Here is a 22493-nt window from a genome sequence, read left to right on the forward strand (position 1 = left end):
AGGACTTTAAGGGGTTACACTTTTTTTAGCACTCAAGAAGATTCCACACTTCCACTCTGTACTCTTATTATGTAATATTAGTTTAATCACTTCATATGGTTTTCCATTTCAAGTGGTTACTGGATTATATATTTGAATTTGGGAAAATTCTAGAGAGAAACAAAAAAAAAACAAACAACTTTATTGAATTCTAAAGCAATTCAGACAGAATGAATTGTAAGGATTTGACTCAGACCTGATGTCGGGGCCTCTAACCTCCCAAACACATCTCTCCAGCCAGCGTCCAAGAAAATGCTGCTGAACTTATTATCGAAAGATGAGATGTACTTCGCCACAGGGTGGCAACCTGAACAAACGGAGATAACGAAAACCTTGATACAATCAAAACAACAACGCAAACAAATAAACAGAAATGAAGCTTTTTCCCTCGTTCGAAGTTTCTTGAGAGCTATGGAGGGACGGACTTACCGACAGGAATGACAAGGAAGCGGATATAGCTCAGCCAATCAGGCGTCTTGTTAGCGAGCTGCTCCACAAAGCACCTCAGCACAGTGCTCAGGTAACTCTGGTCTCCCGCCACGGCCACCTTAATGGTGGGTGGCGTCTGTGCGTTGCAGTTACAGCTGAGGAGAGATGGATATCACATCAAAATACAGATCAAGCCGTCTCTTTCGTCCGGCAGCTATTTATATATGAAGTATATAATGCAATCTGCAATCTGATAATGAACTTCAGAGCTTATCCACAGTGCTTAGTAACAGTTGCTAGGCATGAGTACTCAGTTGGTCAGGAAACCAGGAGATCAGTATGAAGGCAATGCTGAGGTTTCTGTAGCTTTGAGAAAATTCCAGCAAGGTGAAAATGGATACTTACAATCTCTGGATCCTGGTGACGATGGTGTTGAAGGCCGCCTGGACATCAGCGGCAGAGATGGTTGAGACGATGGGCTGCTTGTGCTCATGGAGGATCTCATTCAGATACTACAGAGCGAGAGAGAGAGAGAGGGGAGAGAGAGAGAGAGAACAATGAGAGAGATGGAGTGAAAGGAGAAAATCTAACAAGAATGGCATGGGGAAATCCTCCAGCTGGAGAATGGAGACTAAAAGATTTTTTGTTCTCAAGAGAACTTTATCACTGATTATAGGACCATCCATCCACCACATATCCCACACAGAGTTGCAGGGAGCCTGGAGCCCATCCCAGGGGCCTCAGGACACAAGGCAGGGGACACCCTGGACAGGGTGCCAACCATCACAGGGCACAATCTCACACACACACACACATCTATTCACACACTACGGACAATTTAGAGATGCCAATCAGCCTACAACGCATGACTCTGGAATAGAGGAGGAAACCAGAGTACCTGGAGGAAACCCCCGAAGCACGGGAAGAACATGCAAACTCTGTGCACACAGGGTGAAAGCTGGAATCAGACCCCCAACCCCGGAGGTGCGACACAAACGTGCTAATGACTAAGCCACTGTGCCCCCAATAATATGACCAATTATTACTTTTTTTTTTTTTTGTTTTAAGTTTCTTGAACATAGAATTTAATATATGATGCACAAGTAATGCTGTGTATGTTCAAGCTTCACTTCTATAGATTATACTTGTTGCTGGGGAGAGAAAGACCCTCACAGTCTGTTTAGTAAATTTAATCTTGAGAAGCTGCAGATGTACGCAGATGTTCTATATCATACTGTCCACTTGATCTAAAGTCTGTCTGGCAAAAGCCAGCCAAGCCACGTTTTCTGACATTTCTCTGTGGTTTGTATTTTTTGCATGACCAGGTCAAGGGAATTATTTAAATATTTATCAAACCTTCTGTCTAAACGATTCCTTTTACAGAGACTTCTCAGAGGATCACTCCAAAAAAACGTCCAATACTGTACAATAATGTGAGTTCTCTACTGCTTCACGGAAAAAAAAACAAGAAGTCACCTCTTTTAGTCTCTCCCCATTACATAGTAGCTAGTCCATTGAAAATATAACAACGTTATATGAACTATATAACATATAAACTAATGACGTGTAACTTAATACCACGTCTAAGACACATGCTTCTTTCACTTGTTAAAATTCATTAGAAATTTGATACAAAATGAAGAATATGTGAAAATAAAAAAAGCACTTGGCTGTGCATTTATGCATTTATGCAGAGCTTCATCTTCTTATTCTTCTTTTTAATTTTTTTTTACATCAACTACACCAAGGGCATTTGGGCAGGAAAGTATTTTGACAGATTTACATCAGGTGACTACAAGTAGAACATGAGATCTTAAACATACAAATTTTTTGCCTTTACTCTGGTTTATTGTAATTGTATAATAGGAAATATTAGATACATTTGTCTATATTCAAAATATTTTCACTTGCTAAGATGTGGGGGTTTTTTGCGAGTGGTAGATAATTGTCACGATTTCCCCTCAAGCTAGTGCTACAGTATGTAGCTCGATGAGCTCGATGTGAACGCACGCTTTTGGGTCTTCAGTGACATTGTCTTTGTTTACTTTGGACACGTCCTTTTGTTATGGTTTATGTCCTGTCTCCGCCCCTGCATTGTCATTGGTTGTTTCCCTGTATGGTTGCCATCATTGTTTTCAGCTGTCTTGTGTTTCACCCCGATTACGTTTGTCATTTAAACCCCTCGTGTCTCTTTGCACACGCGTAGTATTGAGTGTTATCACTGTACCAAGCGTTAGTACCCTGTTCCTCATTTCGTTTCATGTTCTTTGACCTTGTTTCTCGTTTCTCGTTCTTGATTCTAGCCTTGCCCAGTTTATTCCTGTTTGCCAATCGCCTGACCCATTGCCTGTTTTCTGACCTCGCTATTGTCTCCTGTTTTGGATTTGTCTGCCTGTCTCTCTCTAATTAAACTCTTATCTGCCCTTGCATTCGTCCTAATCTTCATTACATAAAACACGTGACAATAATTACATTGTAATAACTGAAAAATGTCATTCTAAAAACAACAATATACGTTTCTTGCGCTCTACCTAGTGCCTTCTGAGTTTACATATTTATTCACAAAAGATCAACAAGTAAGCTATCCATTATCCATTAATTATCCATTAAAATACCACATACAAGTACAATTTATTTCAAAAGCCATGCTGCTTGATCTGTTCTACACTGAACATGGGACTGAGAGAGATCTCACTTAAAAGTGACGTGCCAAAATAAATGTGCCTCTCCTTTCCTCATAGTTATCTCCTCACTGTCCTTCTGAAACACTTCAGTAGGTCTTGATGTCTTGACCTTCCATTCAGTACGTCTTGCAGCTAGAAAAGTATACCAATATTGAACTTTTTTTTTCCTTACTTAATATTAAAGTAACTGATAGAATGTGTCAGCGTATGGGTTGAGGGTAGGGGAAACCCGGCCCAGCATTTGATGATCCCGGCTACACACTGTAAAGATAATTGGAAAAGAAGTGATCTTTCAATATGTGAGAAATGATCATTTAATGCTCTTACTGCACAAGTATCAGTAAGAACCCTTTAAAGGGGTGAGGGGTGAGCTAGAAACAGAAGTGAGTAGATATGCGATTGATTATTGTGCTTTGAATTTAGGTGTCCTCAGCATGGCAGTAATGGAGGTGCAGTGCACTGCAGGAGTAGGAAGAGATTTACAGCAGGGGCTAGAGGGCACAGAGAGAACACCACCTGCTCCCCAACACACACACACACACATCATACACACACTCAGACACATGCTCACCCTGACAAAAGTCGTATGTACATAGGTGACGGATAATAACACACTCTGACAGATGTTCACACACAAAAAACACTTCCACACACAGGTGACAGATCCACACCTGGCCCTGCCAGTCGGTAGTGTTGATGAGGATGATGCTCTCCGGCAGCTGCTCGTCTGAGTTCAGGATCTGATTGAGCTGGTCGTACACTGACTTCCTGGGAACCTGAAACACAGTATAGAAATGCAGACTATTCTGAAATATGTCGCACGACTCCCATGTTCAGTAAGGAAAAATAATAACGTTATGCTACTTTGTTTCTAAAAGATGTAATACACAAACAGGTAAACACAACACGGGTGTGCGGTTATAGGAAAACAGTTATGTAACAGCATGTCGAGTTGTGATTCATTCTTCTTACACCACAGCTATTTACCAACAATTATAACTATTTGATTTATTAATGAACAATGCTGCATGCATTTTGAACCATTTATAGTTATGTAACATTGTGAGAAGTCCATAAGACAAGCTAGTTATCATTTACGTTACAGTGGCTATAAGAAGTTTCTGTTTTTTCCAAGCTTGTCATGTTACTGAAAAACCAGAAAGCCCAAAGACTTCTGTCCTGAAGACTTTCCCATGACAGAAAAAACTAACGTACTGATCGTTACAAAGCACCGACACTGGAGTCTCCTTCCATAACTGCTCAATAAATGTCTCCTAACAGAACGCTTCACGATACCAATGTTTTTCTTTGTTAAATAGCAACACATTTATCTGTTTGTTATTAGTCTTAAATTATTTGTTGAGTCCGCTATACAAGTCCCCGTGAATGAGCGGTTACTACAGAAACATACAGTACTGTGCAAATGTCATGTAATATCACAGAAGGTAATAAACTCTGGACTACACTTCCCAGCAGCCACTGCACCTCACTGCATCACGGTCACATGACCACCTGCACCTGAATCCCGTCATGTTAGTGAGCACCTATGTGTATGTAGCCACAGTTTACACTGCACTCCTTGTCTTACGACTGTCTTTCTTTGCCGTTGTTTCTATTCCTGTGTTTATGGTCTTTGGTTTATGCTTATTCTTAGCCTTAGTGTTTTGCCACAAGGTCATAGTGTCATTTTGTGTTTTTGTTTTGGTCTTTATTCAAACTTATAATCTATACTTGCATCCGTCTCCGCTTCCAATCGTGACAGCAAAAGTCTTAGGCACCCTATTTAAAAAAAAAAAAAAAAAGAAAATTCTATCTTAAATGTTTATTTTATGACTTCTGCATTATTGAGTCAATAAAAAAACCAAAAAAAAAACCACTTCAATTACACACATTACTTTTCCAACAACCTCCGGGGTTGGGGGTCTGATTCCAGCCTTCACCCTGTGTGCATGGAGTTTGCATGTTCTCCCTGTGCTTTGGGGGTTTCCTCCGGGTACTCCGGTTTCCTCCTCCTGTCCAGAGTCATGCGTTGTAGGCTGATTGGCATCTCTAAATTGTCCGTAGTGTGTGAATAGATGTGTGTGTGTGTGTGAGATTGTGCCCTCTGATGGTTGGCACCCCGTCCAGGTAAAAAGTAAATGCTTGTATGGCAGTAAAGAAAGCAACATATTACATAATACACCACTTTCGAGACAAAAATCCTAATGAGGTCTGTCGGGTTTTATCTGCAGAAACTGAAACGGGTATGACGGTCAGAGTCCCCAGAAGAACTGTTGTAGATTCCCCAAGATGCTCAGAAAAACTTATCGGCGAATTTTCTTATATATGCATTTTCAAACAGCAAAATGTTGCTACTCTTAAAATATTGACGTTGTTTAGTTTATTACTGTCACGTATTAAATGTTATGGTGGTTAGGACGGATGCAAGAGCAGATAAGAGCTTTTGATAAAGAGAGGCAGGCAGACAAATCCAAATCATGAGACAACAGCGTAGTCAAGAAACAGGTCAGGCGATCTGTAAACTGGCATGAACGAGGCGAGGCAAGGCAAGAATCGAGAACGAGGAACAAGATCAACGAGCATGAAACAAAACGAGGAACAAACGGTATGGTGATAATACTCAATACTTCGCAAAGTCATTGTGTTCAAACAGTCTCTTTATACTGTGGTTGTGATTGTGCATGAGATTGGATGCAGGTGTGCGTGATTAGAATGAATGAGTGTTCTAGGAATTGCAGTCCATGGCGGCCATGTTTGTAGGCTGCAGTGCAGGATGGGAAATGGTTTGCTGTGACAAGACAATTACTGTTTACTGATTTTAATTACTGGAATACTGCCCTGCGGCCCAGTCTCCGAAGGGAGGGGATCATGCAGTGGATTTTTTGTTTTTATAGGCTATACAAATGTTTAATTTCATTATTTTTGAAGGCATCCTTTCTTTGCATGTGACGTTTGCACAACGCTGTAGATGTATTCAAATGAGCACACTAATACAAACCTGTCATTTAATTTACAGCCAGATCTACTATCAGAGCTGTTGGTATATAAAAAATAATCAGCACCTTCTAAGCAATCAGACTTGAGAATTCATCAAGCTGTATTAACGTACGCAGCTCATAATCTATCACGGTACAAACAAACAGCACCTCGAGATAAACAATTACGGTGAGTCGGGTCTAGTGCTGTTCTTAGAAACAAACACAAACCAGTTAAAAGTTCTGCTTAGCAAACCACCTTTGGTTTGTTTTATTAATTATCTAAGCAGCAACCAGAACAAAAAACCCTATTACGTGAAAAAGAAAGAGGACGATAAATTAAATATTTCAAAATAATTTTTCCAAATGATCATCACATAAGCACTATTAAGGTATTTGGCTAAAATATTTATCCCAATATAATTCTTTTTCATATTGCCATCCTGTAGCAAAAACACGCTAAAACATGATTCCAAATTTCCCAGGTTATGTAACACACATGCCTCGGTATTTACCTGCACAGTGAGTCTAGAGTCAGGTGAGGTTTCACTGTCGATGCTACTGGTTCGGTCGCTCTGAGCTTTCGAGCTCTGTCTGTCCTTCATCGACGTGCTGCGTGGTCGTCTCTGCAGCTTGTTGTCTGTTTTACTGGAGACACAGATCAGGGATCAGGAACCGTTTACAGCTCCACTACATGAAAGTACAATACCTTTTAACATTAAATGGTGATTTTTATCGTTGGTTTTATCCCAAGCCTTATAGATCTAACCCGCACGCTTTGGACTACACTGTCATGCAAAGGTTTCTGGAGATTTTTTTGTATGTTTATTACAGCACTGGCAATTAAAAGAGGAAAAAACAAGTGTTCCATCAGATACTTACGGACGTATTTAAAGACTAATGGTCCACTCTGAGATTGCAATGGGACTCGAAATGAGTGCTTCATGAAAAACAAGTGCACTTGTATTGTGAGCCAGTTACTGTAAGCCTAGATTTGTCTTACACTTGATATTAGACAGTGTTAGTGTCACGTGTACGACAAATGTATGTAGCGTGCTACAACTGGAGTGATCCAGATCGGCTTTTTCCAGTTAAACAGAGATTATTTTTTCCAGTGCGTGTATATATATATATATATATATATATATATATATATATATATATATATACACACACACACTGGAAAAAATAATAAATAATCTCGTAATTTGTCGTACACGTGACACTAACACTATATAAATAAATAAATAAATAAATAAATAAATAAATAAATAGTGCAGACCATTCCAGTAAAATAAATAAATCAGTAGTCCTAATGCAGAGAACAAGAAGATTATATGTTTGGGCTATCATTTTTTATAAAATTATTATTCATAATAATAGGAGATAGGCGATAACCCTAACCCCAACCCAGTTTTTTTTCTTCTCTTATTCAACAACCAGTGAAAGAAACTATACTCTAAACTGATTTTTCACTATCTATCTATATATCTATTCATCCATCCATCTATCCATCCATCCATCCATCCATCCATCCATCTATCTATCTATCTAATCATCCATCCATCCATCCATCCAATCTATCTATCTATCCATCCATCCATCCATCCATCCAATCTATCTATCTATCCATCCATCCATCCATCCAATCTATCTATCTATCTATCCATGCATCCATCCAATCTATCTATCTATCTATCTATCTATTTATCCATCCATCCATCCATCCATCTATCTATCTATCTATCTATTTATCCATGAATCTGTGCATCCATTCATCCATCTCACCTGCTAGTACAACACGCACTCACTTTTGCTTTTAATGAAATAGCATAAAAAAGAAACATGCTGAGAAAAATAAAGATACTTGCTACACCCCAATAATATTTTATATGGGTGTTAGTAATATCTTGTCTGGGTCTTATTAGAATAGAAAACATCACAGCTCATGTACAAAACATTTTGCCCACTTTTCATCTACTGTCTTAGAAAAGGATAATGACTGAGTCGTCCGCATGTGGGAATTTAGATACACATTTGATTCTGCATTAATGCACTTGACTAGCTAACAACCTTACCATATTTTATTACATTATGTTACCTACCATTTTTAGCCTACCAAACTAGGGACATGGAACTAGTGCTTTCATGTTCACAGTGGGCTAGCGCAAGGATTTATGATTTGTCCACTCCTGCAGAATATTTCTCTCTTCACTTATATTTATTTCTTACTTTCTAATTTCACAGTATTTCATTTGAAATTTCCCTTACGTTTATCTAAAATTGTTAATATAATGTGTTCAGAAACATTTGACTGGCAGTGTTAATCAAAACGGAACAAAAAAGAGCAGCAAAAATAAAGCTGTAATTTCATGCTCCAATAGTCAGTTTGTGAAAGGCTTTTGGAGGGGGGGGTACAGATTAAAGAACTGCAAAAGAAGAGGACGTTTGAACATTGTTAGAAGGTAAAAGCAGTATGTGTAACATAGCTGGAAGATATTTTTATTCCATCAATGACTACTAGCTCAATGTTTTATATATTAAATAATAAATTGTTTGATGTGGTGCTTCAACAACAACAAAGTACAGAAGCTGCTACACTTTTACCCCCAGCAGAAAACTGGACAAACATACCCACGCAGGTTTCAACATCAGTACGCTTACATGGACAACAATAATCCGGTATTAACCCGATTAAGACAATACTCTGATTAAGAAACTAGCATGTAAACAGCGATTTCTGATTACCTTAATCCAACTAAAGTCATACTCGAAGTAAACAAAAATCGAATTAAGACATGTGGAGTACTCCTGTTTTAGTTGCATTATCGACGTGTATTACAGACATGTACACACCTTAATCACACTATTAACGTTGTGTGGGAGTTTTCACCGCATTTTGCGACAGGACACGTTCACACACGGCAGTGCTCAACTGTTTGACAGCAAACAAGTGAGCACGGCTGCGTCCCAAACCGCGTACTTACCTACTATATAGTAAGCAAGATGCGTGTATTTCAGCTACTATATAGTCGGTAAGTATGCGGTTTGGGATGCAGCCCAAGGCTTCAAACAGTCGTCTATTTGCATATACAGAATGACAAATAATTAACTGTACTTGAAGCTTTCATAAAATTAAAAATGAAACACCCAAAACTGTATACGGTACCATAACGAAGACCAACTGTATGTTGATATGTGAAATTCTGGAGGGAGTGGCGTGGGGACGTAATGACGTGCCGTTAATCGCTCTATGAGCTATAACATGTAAAATGGGAACATGAAAGGCGTATTCTAAAAACAACTCATGTAAACACCATAATCACACTACTGTCTTATTCAGAATAAGGCCAGTAATTAGATTATTGCTGTCCATGTAAACATAGTCCATGATAAGCTTTTATATGTTAAGAAGTAATAACACTTGCCTGTCATATATTAAACACTAATAAACACTAACACCATTTTCACACTTAAATCAATTTTCCTAAAAGGATTTAATTATAAAATTCTATTTTTATAACATCCTCGTTAATTTTAATTGAATAATCTCCAGCATCAAAGAAAAGTCAGAGACCAACCACATGAGTCATGTGTTTATAATGAAGCCTCAGAAACACTAGATAATGTCACACGGCCACGTGGGGGATTGCTCCTCTTAATGAGCTCGTTAGCCGATAGAAAAACATTCACACGTTCTCAGTTGGTCTCTTGAGAGACAATTAGTATAATAGAGATGCTGGACAAACTCCACAAACAGGAATAAAGATGGCACAAATATGTAGAAGATTCAAGTATATGTGAATATATAATGTTGAGCTTTATAAACATGTACAGCTCCTGTAGCATACCACAGGTGGAACAATACACATGATTGTTTTCTGTGAAAGAATGAAAGAAAGGAAGAAAGAAAGAAAGAAAGAAAGGGTGGTGAATTTGACTTTACCTAGGAGACATCATATTCTGAGACTCGGTCTTGCAGATTTTGCCCATCGAGTTGGCCAGTTTCTCCACGCTCATGTCCCAGCTCAGGCTGGCATCATGTTGGCTTGGCGCTCCTCCCACTCCTGCGTCCTCCTCAGCCGCCTCCTGCAGACACAACAACGTCACACCATGCAAGACATCTAAAGGTTGTCATGGTAACAGCCACTGAGCCAGACCATAGGCAACAAATGAGAACCTGTGAGCACAGATGTCCTTGAGGGGGTGTTTTTGCACGTGAATGTGTGTGTGTGTGTGTGTGTGTGTGTGTGTGTGTCTAGGCACGTGGCTGTGAGACCAATGGAGAAAGGAGTATGTAACTGAGAGTCAAGATGCTATTAAATAGCACACCCTATTCTGTAGATTCTATATTAGAGGTGTAAAGATTCATAGATCCGTATCAGTGCGCTAGTCTCAGAATTTACAGTATTTACCTTCCAAACCGATTCAGAACAGCATGTGTCCGGCAAAAGTCAGGAGGTGACGGTGACTGAATCAATACAAACATCTACTATACAAGCACATACAAACAAACAAAAAATCATTGCATTGGTAAAATCTAATGAAACATATCACTTTTTTCCCTGTAATATTATTTAAAAGTGTCTTATGTTCTAATATCCTTTTCTCTCTGTGTGGCTCTTACTCCATACCTGTTAGTCCCATTGAAAGAGACGAGTCAGAGTCAAAAAGGAGGTGTGGCCTCTGTGCTCCTGAGTCCTAAATTAGGAGGCGTGGCCTCTGCTCCTGTAAGTCCTAACAAAGGAGGCGTGGCCTCTGCTCCTGTAAGCTAATAAAGGAGGCGTGGCCTCTGCCCCTGTAAGTATTAATAAAGGAGGCGTGGCCCCTGCTCCTGTCAGTCCTTATAAAGGAGGTGTGGCCTCTCCTCCTTTAAGTCCTAATAAAGGAGGCGTGGCCTCTGCTCCTATCAGTCCCAATAAAGGAGGCGTGGCCTCTGCTTCTGACAGTCCCAATAAAGGAGGCGTGGCCTCTGCTTCTGACAGTCCCAATAAAGGAGGCGTGGCCTCTGCTCCTGACGGTCCCAATAAAGGAGGTGTGGCCTCGGCTGCTGACAGTCCCAGTAAAGGAGGTGTGGCCTCTGCTGCTGACAGTCCCAATAAAGGAGGTGTGGCCTCTGCTGCTGACAGTCCCAATAAAGGAGGTGTGGCCTCTGCTGCTGACAGTCCCAATAAAGGAGGCATGGCCTCTGCTCCAGTCAGTCCCTATAAAGGAGTTGTGACCTCTGTGCCTGTTGGTACCTGTGAAGGAGGTGTGGCCTCTGCTCCTGTCAGTCCCAATAAAGTAGTAGTGGCCTCTGTGTTTGTCAGACTTAATGAGAGAAGCGTAGCTTCTGTGGCTGTTAGTCTCAATAAATGAGTCTGGGCTCTAAACAGCTCTAAATCATGAGCTGATAAATGTGTTTTCTATATATGAGACTGAGATACATACACTCTACTCCTACTCTATATGTAATGCTAACCATGCATCCTCTCTCTCTCAGCAGTGGTTGCTGAGAAGCTGAACAGTAAGTACAGATGGATCAAATGAGGTAGCAGTGGTAACAAATGAGCAAATGGCCTCCTAAGTCATCAACACACTGATACTAAACACACACTACAGCACTCTAGCAAAGTGCAATGGAGCTCTCAGTGGGTCTGCTTCCATGTAACTGACCAAGCGGTGAAATAACGGAACTGAGATATGATAACAAGACCAGCATTAAGTGGCCGTCAGACAGAGTGACACTGAGAGGAGAGACAGACACTGACCCCCGCTGTAGCCTCCACTATAGACTCATCCTGGTACCGGCCAGCTGCTGCTCTGTCCTTCTCCACTGCAAGCAGGTCTCCACCCTACACACACACACACACACACACACACACAGCACAGAGAACAGAGTGAGCAAGTCAAAGATAGCTACCTCTGAACAGACAGGGAATTGTGTGCATGTGTGTGTGTGTGTGTGTGGTTTTGATTAAGGTCTTACAGCAGTAGACTGATCTCTGGGCTGACTCTTCTGACTGTGCAAACTCCCGATTTCAGTTTGAGAGCTAGAGTGAGACATGCCCTCAAAGAATGGCCTGAAAGACATAATTATGTTAGTTAATTTTTATTAATACCCTAAAAGATTTACTTGTTTAATATATGAATTTGAACAATATTAAGTGTATAATTTTAAATGGCCACAGGTTCCTATCACATAAACTACGGAAGGTAAATATCTGTAGCTTACTTTAGCAAAGAAAACCACAAAGAGGCATCATCACATCAATTACATCGCACACTTCAATGTTTCAGATTAATTTCGAATTTATTTACCCACAGTAACAGCTTGAGCCGTGTAAAAATCCGACATCAACTAGTCTACAAAGGTTTTTTGTTTTTTTCCTTTTAACCACATCCTGAATAGATTTTTAATCATGTATGTGTTCTGTACATAGGATGTTGCACAATCATTCAATATATTGTATATACCATATATCAATATATCAATGTATCAATTTATTGTATGCACTAGATGACCTATGGAATGCCACCAATGTTCAAAGACAGAAAAGGGGGAACTAATGTCACTTCTGGTCACACACTTTCTTCATATTTTGTCATTTAATTAAACAGAGGTTCTCTGATAGATAGATAGATAGATAGATAGATAGACAGATAAATAGGTAGATAGATAGATAGATAGATAGATAGATAGATAGATATTTTTCACTTTTGTGTTTTTGTACTTTTTTAATTACTTTTCATAACTTTTATGATTTTTAAAAATAACTTTTATGACTTTTATAAAACCACATAACGGACAGGTATGGAACGTGAATGATATAAAATGTTTCTGAACACTAGAACTACTTTGAACAAGAGAACTAGGCTGTAATAACGTGGACTATTTTACATGTAAAACATGTTCCATTACATTCGTGTTGAGTTCTAAATACATTCGTATAAAGAATGACGTAAATTAGGACGAAGGGCGCGTCTCGTGATCCATGACATTGTTAAATCTCTGGCTCTCAGCCCCTCAGTGAACAGAGCAGATGCAGAGAGAGGTGAGAGTGCAGCAGGAAAGCAAGACCTCATGCTTGCAGGACAGTACTGGTGATATTTGGAAAGTCACTAAAGTTTGTCCAAAAAGTCGCTAGATTTGTCGCTAGGCGCTTTTTTTTGTGCAAAAAAGTCACTAAAGGGGTCTGAAAAGTCGTTAAGTTGGCAACACTGGTCTGCACTGGCAGCTAGATAAAAGGCAGACTAAGCTCCGCCTCTCCCCAGCAAAAAGAAAATACAGAGGGAGAGGGAACATGGGGTTTTTCATTAATGCACATTCTATTTGAAAAGCAATAAAATACACCGAGGACCCAAATGATGCCCTGTCTGTGTTTTTTTCTTGAAAACACTTTGCGCCCCCCTTCCGATCTCTCCACTGAATGAAAAGCTAACACTACGTCAAATTAACACGCCACATAAACAACATGAATTTATTCACCACCTTTTCCTACAATGGTTATTTTGCCCAAAAGATTCTATGTTTATGTTTCCATAGACATACTGTAGGTGACTAAAATTAAAATGAGATCTTGTACATGTAAATGTAGATTTTATTGCCTTTGAATATGTATTACAAAAATGTTAAGAAATTCTGCAAGCCCTATCACACAGTCTTCAATATACTGCATGCAATATGTTATTATTCTGCCTACAACATTTACTGCTTGTGATCACATTTTATGGAGCTCAAAGCCATAAGAGGAGTCTTGGGGTTGTTCTAATTCACCAGATTTACTAGCACTCTCGGGGGGGAGCCTCTTACTTGAGCTTAGGTTTCGGGGTGCTGAGTACGCTGTCGTTGTCCTCCATCTCCGGGCCGCTGTCGCTCTGGTTATACACCTCCAGGCTGTCGTACAACAGATCCAGATCCTCCTCCACCTCCTGAGTCTGATCCACCGGGTCTGAGTCCAGAACCTGAGGCCACAAACAGACACACACACGCATGCTTAAAGGTGTTTTACAGCATCTAAAGCTGTGTAACTGGTTTCGAGAGAGAATAAAAGGTTTCTTTGCTTTTCAGTTTTGCATACACAAAGCAGGCACATGAAGTTTACATTAACATTGCCATATCTCTGTTCGTTCTGTCACAGGCCAAACTGTGAGATGGTTTTAACTGTATTTGCACATTGAAAGCAGAGTGAATAATGCCCTCTGCTCCTCGCACCTTTGACTTGCCGGTTGGCATTTGCACACTGCCTACAGCACTTGGCATTTGATGCTTGAGTACAATGTCTATCTCGAACCTTTGAATCATCAAAGTGTGGATTTTGGAAGGAAACCATGACAGGGTATGCTGTTAATAATCTGCGAAAACAACAGGGGTGGTGTAATATGGCCTAAATTGTATTAATAGCCTATAACATTATATCCTGGACTGTTTTATTGCTCTCATACCACAGCAGTTTTAAAGCTTGAATGACACATCGTGCTTTTTACTCATTTATAGTTACATTTAATGTTGTGGAACAACCTAAAAACAACTGAATTCCCAAGAGGATTTAATTGCAAAGTTACTATGTATCTAGATATGAATCATCAAAAAAGTTTCTCCCCAGTTTGATGCCTGCTAATTCCACGCACCAGCCAGCTCTCCTCTATCATACAGCAGCTAGCAATCTGGGAGCGTGAAGTCTAACACGTGCTTTCTCCGAGACACGCGACGCCAACTGCAGCTTTTACATGCTGCCCATGCTGCTTTACACACACAGAGGAAAGCGCTATCTGCCATATTCCGCATACATAAGCTCACAGACACTTGTGATTGGCTAGGTTTTCTCTGACTGACAGGGGAGAGAGAGTATGCCACCCTTCCCACCCAGACAGCACGGTCAATTCTGCTCCCTTGGCTCCCAGCCACATCAAAAATATTTGCTAATAAGTTCTAATTACGTGCAGAGATCCCATATCTTTGGGTTAACTTTCCTGGAAGTGATGATCTCCAAAACTATTTTTGTTTATAGCTTTAGTATCATTGTGGTCTTTATAATACTAAGAGATAGGTACAAAAAGGTTTTTCATTTCAGGGACACTTTCATGCGTCAAATTGTAAAATGTCATTTCTGGCTACTTAAGACTTTTTTTAGGACACATACAGTATTACACCCTGTAATAGCGGAATTCATACTGAGACCATTATTACCCACCATTATTGTGGGTAAATTATCTCCGGCTCTCAGCCTCTCACTGAACAGAGCAGACGCAGAGAGAGGTGTGAGTGCAGCGGGAAAGCAAGACCTCGTGCTTGCAGGGCAGTACTGGTGATATTTGGAAAGTCGCTAAGCTTTGTCCAAAAAGTCGCTAGATTTGTCGCGAGGCGCTTTTTTTTTGTTGCAAAAAAGTCACTAAAGGGGTCTGAAAAGTCGTTAAGTTGGCAACACTGGTCTGCACTGGCAGCTAGATAAAAGGAAGACTAAGCTCCGCCTCTCCCCAGCAAAAAGAAAATACAACGGGAGAGGGAACACGGGTTTTTTATTTTATGCACATTCTATTTGAAAAGCAATAAAATCACCGAGACCCCAAATGATGCCCTGTCTGTGTTTTTTTTCTGAAAACAATTTTTCCAATCTTTCCACTGAATTAAAAGATAACACTACGTCAAATTAACACCATCAACATCATAGTCATGATTAGCATTTTACCATTATTGTGTAGCTCTAAGGGCATAGTCCTACCATCGCTTATAATAGTAATAATAAGGACTGACTCTTTTTTTTTAAACGTCCCATTTTTTGAAACACTCTCAGACTGACTGACCATCACTCCTCCTGTATCACACGCACGCATATACATTCACACAACTTGAGTACCGAATTCTGATACTGACACACATCACTATACTGCACATGGTCAATGCACAGCTGCTACTACACATCAAATTCAAATTCCCTGCCTGTAATTGGATCGTTTGTTTGATCTGTCCTCCTAGACATACACAGCTCCACATCCTGTAATCAGTCTTGTTGCTAACAAGCTCATAGTATGCAGAAACAATGCCATAACCATCAAGAGAGGTGGCATTTAGACACTGATTAATACAGCCACACATAGTCTGGAGCCTTCAATTCAATTTCAAGTTATTAAAATCATAATTCATAACTGATTAACATCTCAGGGCCGGTGGGAGGCCATTATGAAGCTTGTGTTGACAGGCATTTGGAGATTAGCTTTCGCTTTGGCAGTCAGTCGTAAACAGAGGTGCCAGTCAAAAAGCTCAGGTGCAATGGGAAAAGGACGAAGCCATTTGTATCTTTAAAAGAAGGAACTATTCCTTATATGCAGAAATATCCACATTATACAATTCTCTAACCTTTATACAGTATTACATACCTACTTTCAAAGGGCTTCAAGAGTATGTGATAGAGCATAGTGCGTGTTGTTTTTTTCTCTGCACTACTAAGTTGATAAATATGTGGTGGCATAAAGTAAAACATATAGCGGACATTAGTATCTGTGGGTCTCGTTCAGTTTTAGCATGTAGCATGATTTGAAACACTTTCTTTAGCCTTTAAAGTAGTATGATTTTAAATATTTAGCTTTAGCTTCTGAAGAATGAATATTTAGCTTTTACTATACAATGACTGAAACATTAGCTTTAGCTTCTGGAGTAGCATGACCTGAAATATTAGCTCTACCTTCATGTGTACAATTTTTGGAACCATTTAGCGTCAGCTTCTGGATTAGCATAATTCAAAACTTTTTTATTTTACAATTTAAAATACTATCATTAGAAACATTTAGCTTTAGTTTTTGAAGTAACATGACTTTTACAACATTTAGTTTTAGCCTTTAAAGTACTGTGATTTTAAAATATTTAGCTTTAGCTTCTGGATTACTCTGATCAAAGGCATTTAGCTATCGGTTGTTGTTGTTGTTGTTGTTTTTAAAGTACAATGTTTTAAAACATTCACTTTAGTTTCTGAAGTACCAAGATTTGAAACATTTAGCTTAAAACATTTAGAGTATTATGATTTGAAATATTTAGCTTAAACCACTGAAGTACCATGACTGAAAATATTAAGATTTAGCTTCTGGAGTAGCATGACTTGAAGCATTTAGCAATAGCTATATAGCTATATTTAGCTTTAGCTTCTAAAGTACTTGTGCTTCATTTGCGTTTAACTCGTAAATGCGATCGTTCCGATATGACCTGAACGCACCGATATTCTTCAGAAGAAATACTGAATAAACATTAAGAACAAAAAGGTCTAGCTGTGCTATTCTGATTGGCTAGCATAGAATTTTTGATCCTTCCCACCCATATAGAAGCATAGATTTAAACTCTACTGGACTCCCAGCCAATATTGAGGGCATTATGTGGTCTAGTATAGCATAGCAGCTGAGGTTCTGATGGCCTGAAATATCTAGGGCACTTCCTGCATGACTCGGAGATAATACCGTTAATGTTACAGAAGCAGGCAAACCAAACTAAACTGATTATATGACCCTTAAAACAATATGGCTGACCACAGCCGTGTTCCACAGGAAACCGTTCAGATTAACGCCCTCTGGGAGCCAGATCAAGGCTAAAGCAAGAACATAGCAACAAAGACCATTAAATACTGCAATGAACACATATTGTGGTAATTTGTCTTCTGCTTTGCTCATACAGCACACTCCTGTTATTAGACCAAGTTCTAATAACGTGCAGAGATCCCGTATCTTTGGGTTAATCTTTTATTATTTTTTGAAAATCTGTGGCTGGTCCAGTGTCAAGTTTTTATTTGCGATCTGGGACGATTCTGTGTTCGTATTAAAAGTACAGGAGTGTTGTGTAGGCTTGTACAAAAGTGGCTGATTTGGCGATTTCCTGCATTCTGCTGTATGCAGGGCTCACGAGAAAACAAATGCGCTCACCTCATCTGAAACTTTGAACCTCTTCAGAAGGGCAACAAACTTCTGCTTGAAATTAGGTTGCTGGAGAGGAAAAGGAAAAACACTTGGATATAATTTTAAACACATTTAACACACACACACACACACATACACACACACAGACTACCAGATTTCATTCAGTTGCATAGCAGAAAACAGGTTGATATAACAACCACCAGTTATTTTTTACTTCACTCGCCCAAAAAGCATGAAAACAAACCTCCTGACTTCTGCAAAAGAAACTTGAAATTAGAGATGCATCGATACTAAATTTCTCAGCCGATAGCGATAACCGATTATTCAGAGTGATATCGGCCGATACCGACAGTTCTGCCTTTTATGCCTTCTTTTAAATGAATAATAATTAATTCCACAATTCTGAAAGAAATGCAAACAAAAACTTTATTCTCTCCATTTCAAGTTGTTTCACAGTAACTGGTCTCATAAACAGAAAACACATTACTCAAATTAACATTAACACATGAACTACATTCTGAAGATTAAAGTAAGATTTATTAACTTATTGAATGTTATTAATTCATATTAACATTGACTGAATTGTAAAAAGCCTCCTGTTAGTCTCACATTCATTCACCACAAACAAAAGCATTTCTACTTCATCACTGAACATCAAACTGGTAATATATAATATCAATTTTTTAAAATATTAACATAAACTGGATATGAAATATACTGCTCTACAAATATATTTTCCTGTGCAAAATATACTTTTTTGTCAACTCATCTTCATTTAAATCTTTCAGCGGTGTACTGGCCCTTTAATTCAGCGTGAGCAGCAAAAAATTTTTTAGACTCGACACCGAAACTCCCGCTTCACTGCTGCAGCGTCCGGTGTAAAATTTCATCAGTGCAGAGATTACAGAGATTACACACTGCAGTTTTGTCATCATTCCACACAAGAGACATTATCTTTACATGTAGCACGAAATCCATGTGTTTTCCCGCCCTCTTTTGATTGACAGGATATAATCAGCCCTGGATCATCGGATGTTTTTAAACTATCGGCCGATGACGTGAAAAATAGCCTTTACGTTGGTGCATCTCTACTTTGTTTAAAGTTAATATATTTCTTGGTAGCACTAAGCACGAACGTTGTCGAGCGTGATAGTCTTTCCAAAATCCTGTCACCTGCTGCACTGTGCACATGCACCGAGAATGTGGTCAGGATGTTCCTACAAACGTTTTTTTACTAGGTACAAAAACAGTTATATAAGTCTAACATTAGCACTCGACTCGAGTCAGCTCACTCACCGAGTGAAAATGAAGACGCTAGTCAGACTCCAATAACGTCTTTACATGTGTCAAGGGAATTGCTACAGCTCATAGCCAAAATGTTAGCCAAGAATGTTCTGGCTTTTTCATGTGGAGTACAAAAACATCATGCTTCATCCCCAGAAAGATTGCTTTATATGTATATTTTATACACATAAACGCTTTTGAATGAACTTACAATGGATTCCGCTTTTTAGCCTGGCTGAGTACGGACACTGTCCAAGTGATGGCATGTTGTGTTAGTGGTACAGTCTTGCACTGCATAATTTACACTGTATAGTCTTTTCACACATCACAGCACATTTTCAAAGCCACAGTTAGCTAGCTAGTGCTACAGCTCTGGCCTAGAACAAGGGACTTTGAGGGCTTCGGTCTGTATTTTTCAAACAGTCGTCTGTCATCTGGACAGTTTCTGTACACCGCATGTTCCAGCCTCCAATGCCAATGACCATCTGGACCACAGTTCCGACCAAAAAAATGCCACTACAACTCGTTAAAAATATTCAATTAAAGTGAAGATCACACTTCTGTTTGTGGAAGGATTCCTATTTTTTTGGCTGGACTTTAGCTGATATAAAAGAGATCTGATGACTAACATTACATACACATTCATCATGTATTTATTGTGTTGACATGATTGATCACCTTCACTGACAGCGAGTACTCAAGCTTGTGTGTCCATCTGTATTAATTACAGAATAATTTGGCTTGTATATGACTTTGCTATGAGATTGCTATATCATATTCCTGACTTCATGTAAAGATGTAAAGTGTCTGAGCTGTATTCTGGGCCTAATCTACGCACCCGAGTTATGGAGGTAGTTCGGATCATTTTCCGTCGTGTTTTCTTTGGCTTTCGCTGGACATCGTCATCCTCATCGTACAGGTCCTGTAACAGGTTATGTAGTACACATTTGACAACATGAAGATCATTCAAATTAGCTTGCTTTTTTTTCGTAATCCATACTCTATGCGGGGGTGGGGGGGTGGGGGGGAGGCAGATGATCTTGTAGCAACAACTAAAAAAGATTCAGTTCCATAAAATTGCTTGTTTATGAAGGTCTGGATAAGCAGCTAACATGCCTGAATGGCAACATTTACCTTTCATGACTATAAATAAGACAATGTGAAGTGATATTGTTTCGTTTCGTACCACTTTTGACTATCTCCATGGAAGTAAATTTGAAGCAGGAGAATAAATGCATAGTTCTTTGTCTATTTGGCTTTAAATATTCGATTTTCATGTCACAGGTTTGCTAATCAGACCAGAGAAAGGAAATGAAAAAATGTTTAAATCTATAAAAGCCTGTGAAAACTTTCCCATTTGGCACTGTAGCTAGTCTCTAGTCTGATGAGCTGACTTCAGCTAAATGGCTTACATAAACGCATGTGATTGGATAAATCACAGCAGGGGATCTGCTACAGAGGGATTCTGGCCATTTGTTTCATAAGTATTTTTTGGACTGCGTTCTGCGAACTACTGACCCCTGCCCTGGACAGTAAAGATGAGGCATGATGACAAACAGCTCTTACTTGGGCCTGAACAGCATCATCACTGGCCTCCTGCTCTGACGAGTAGCTGTCATCGTCATCTTCTGAATAGTTATCCATATCCGGAGATCGATCTGGAAGGGAAGCATGAGAGTTAAAAACGTCCTCTGTAATAATCAGCCTTTTGCATGATTGCATGGAAGCATCCGTCAACAACACATCCGTGTGGCAAGGCAATACTTTCTATTACATTTTATTTTCTCCTGCAAAGGGATCTTAAATGTTAACAATGCAAACCATTGCTCAGATGGATTACCACCACTCGCAGTGACACCGCTCTTAATGCACTACAGCTGGCCTCATTGCTCGGAGTGTGGGAAAGCTGTGGTCTGAGTGCTGCTGGCGGGATGATAGGAAGACCTCTCCGAGGGGCCTCTCTGGTGCCTTAATGCGCACTTACTATAAATGCTCCACTGGGCTCGCTTGTTTATGTAACGAACAGCTTACAACAATGTCACGTAAGTCTGACACTAATGGAATATCCGATCGAAAGTGTACTGGCCTGCGAGTTTTGCTACAGTTCCAGTCTCCTGTGTGTCCTTTGAGGTAGTTCTGTCATATGAGTAGCTATTTTTAACTTTTTTTTTTAAAAATGAACCATAGCAATTTGTCTGTAATAACTGTACTGTTATTAAGGTAAACGTTCAGATCATTACCACAATATAATGGCTAAAGAGTGTTTACCTACCATATATCATCCATCCATTTTCAATACAAACACCATAGGGTTGTGGGAGAGCCTGGAGCCTATCCCAGCAGACTTGGGGCACAAGATGGAGGACACTCTGGATGGGGTGCCAACCCATTGCAGCGCACAGTCGCACACACGTTCACACACCACAGACAATTTGAAAATGGCAATCAGCCTACAACGCATGTCTTTGGACTGGGGGAGGAAACCGGAGTACCCAGAGGAAACCCTGAAGCACGGGGAGAACATGCAAGCTCCACAAACACAGGGAAAAGGTGGGATTTGATCCCACAACCCCAGAGGTTCAAGGCAAATGTGCGAACCAATAAGCCACCATGCCCCCTCCGCCCCATTTCATAACCATAGGGAATGTTCATAGGTGCATCAAAATAGTGTGTAAATGTAATGCTGCTGGTTAACAGGTACCTTATATTACCATTACCTGTACATCAGTCTGACAGCGTTACAGTGCTCACCTGAAGCTTTCACCTTTGCCCCTGGCTGTCCGCTGCCGTCCTCTGGGTCAATGGGCTGACTGGACAGGGAATACACACTTAACTCTGCCGCACGTACAGGGGCTTCCTTTACGTTGCTATGGAGACCCAGAATCTGTCCTCCATCTGTCGGGTGCTGCATCACCTAGCGAGAAAAAAAAGCGACTGCATCAAATACACACCCCACACACACCCATTCAGTTGAGTCTTTTATTAGCTGTCAGTCACAGCGGTAGCTCTTTATTTTCCCAGGTGGCCGTGTACGGAAATATGACGACCACTCTGTCAACCAGACGCGAGCCTTCGGCAGAGCCACATTCAGTACCTGCGGGGGCACGACTGCTGAAACTAATTGCAGGTATTTGAAGAAACGCCAGGAGGCTTCATAGATGGTGTGAGTGTGCCCACGCGCTCACATTATGGTGCACAAACACAC

At 40.0% G+C, this 22493-nt stretch overlaps 1 protein-coding gene across 1 annotated transcript in view; it reads right to left on the reverse strand.

The window, feature by feature from the left end:
• si:ch211-126j24.1 (phosphofurin acidic cluster sorting protein 2) overlaps positions 1-22493 on the reverse strand; it is an 86986-nt gene that overhangs the window by 14633 nt on the left and 49860 nt on the right. The window contains exons 5-17 of the mRNA XM_053634068.1: positions 22040-22202; positions 20855-20946; positions 20127-20210; positions 18011-18070; positions 13920-14071; positions 12096-12189; positions 11878-11961; positions 10074-10216; positions 6643-6775; positions 3824-3928; positions 874-980; positions 469-623; positions 236-346 (exon numbers count right to left, since the gene is read on the reverse strand). Coding sequence (XP_053490043.1) covers positions 236-346; positions 469-623; positions 874-980; positions 3824-3928; positions 6643-6775; positions 10074-10216; positions 11878-11961; positions 12096-12189; positions 13920-14071; positions 18011-18070; positions 20127-20210; positions 20855-20946; positions 22040-22202 — 1483 coding nt within the window. The remainder of the gene's footprint in view (positions 1-235; positions 347-468; positions 624-873; positions 981-3823; positions 3929-6642; positions 6776-10073; positions 10217-11877; positions 11962-12095; positions 12190-13919; positions 14072-18010; positions 18071-20126; positions 20211-20854; positions 20947-22039; positions 22203-22493) is intronic.

Source organism: Ictalurus furcatus, chromosome 10 (genome assembly GCF_023375685.1).
Source record: "Ictalurus furcatus strain D&B chromosome 10, Billie_1.0, whole genome shotgun sequence".
In the NCBI taxonomy this organism is placed as follows: Eukaryota; Metazoa; Chordata; class Actinopteri; order Siluriformes; family Ictaluridae; genus Ictalurus; species Ictalurus furcatus.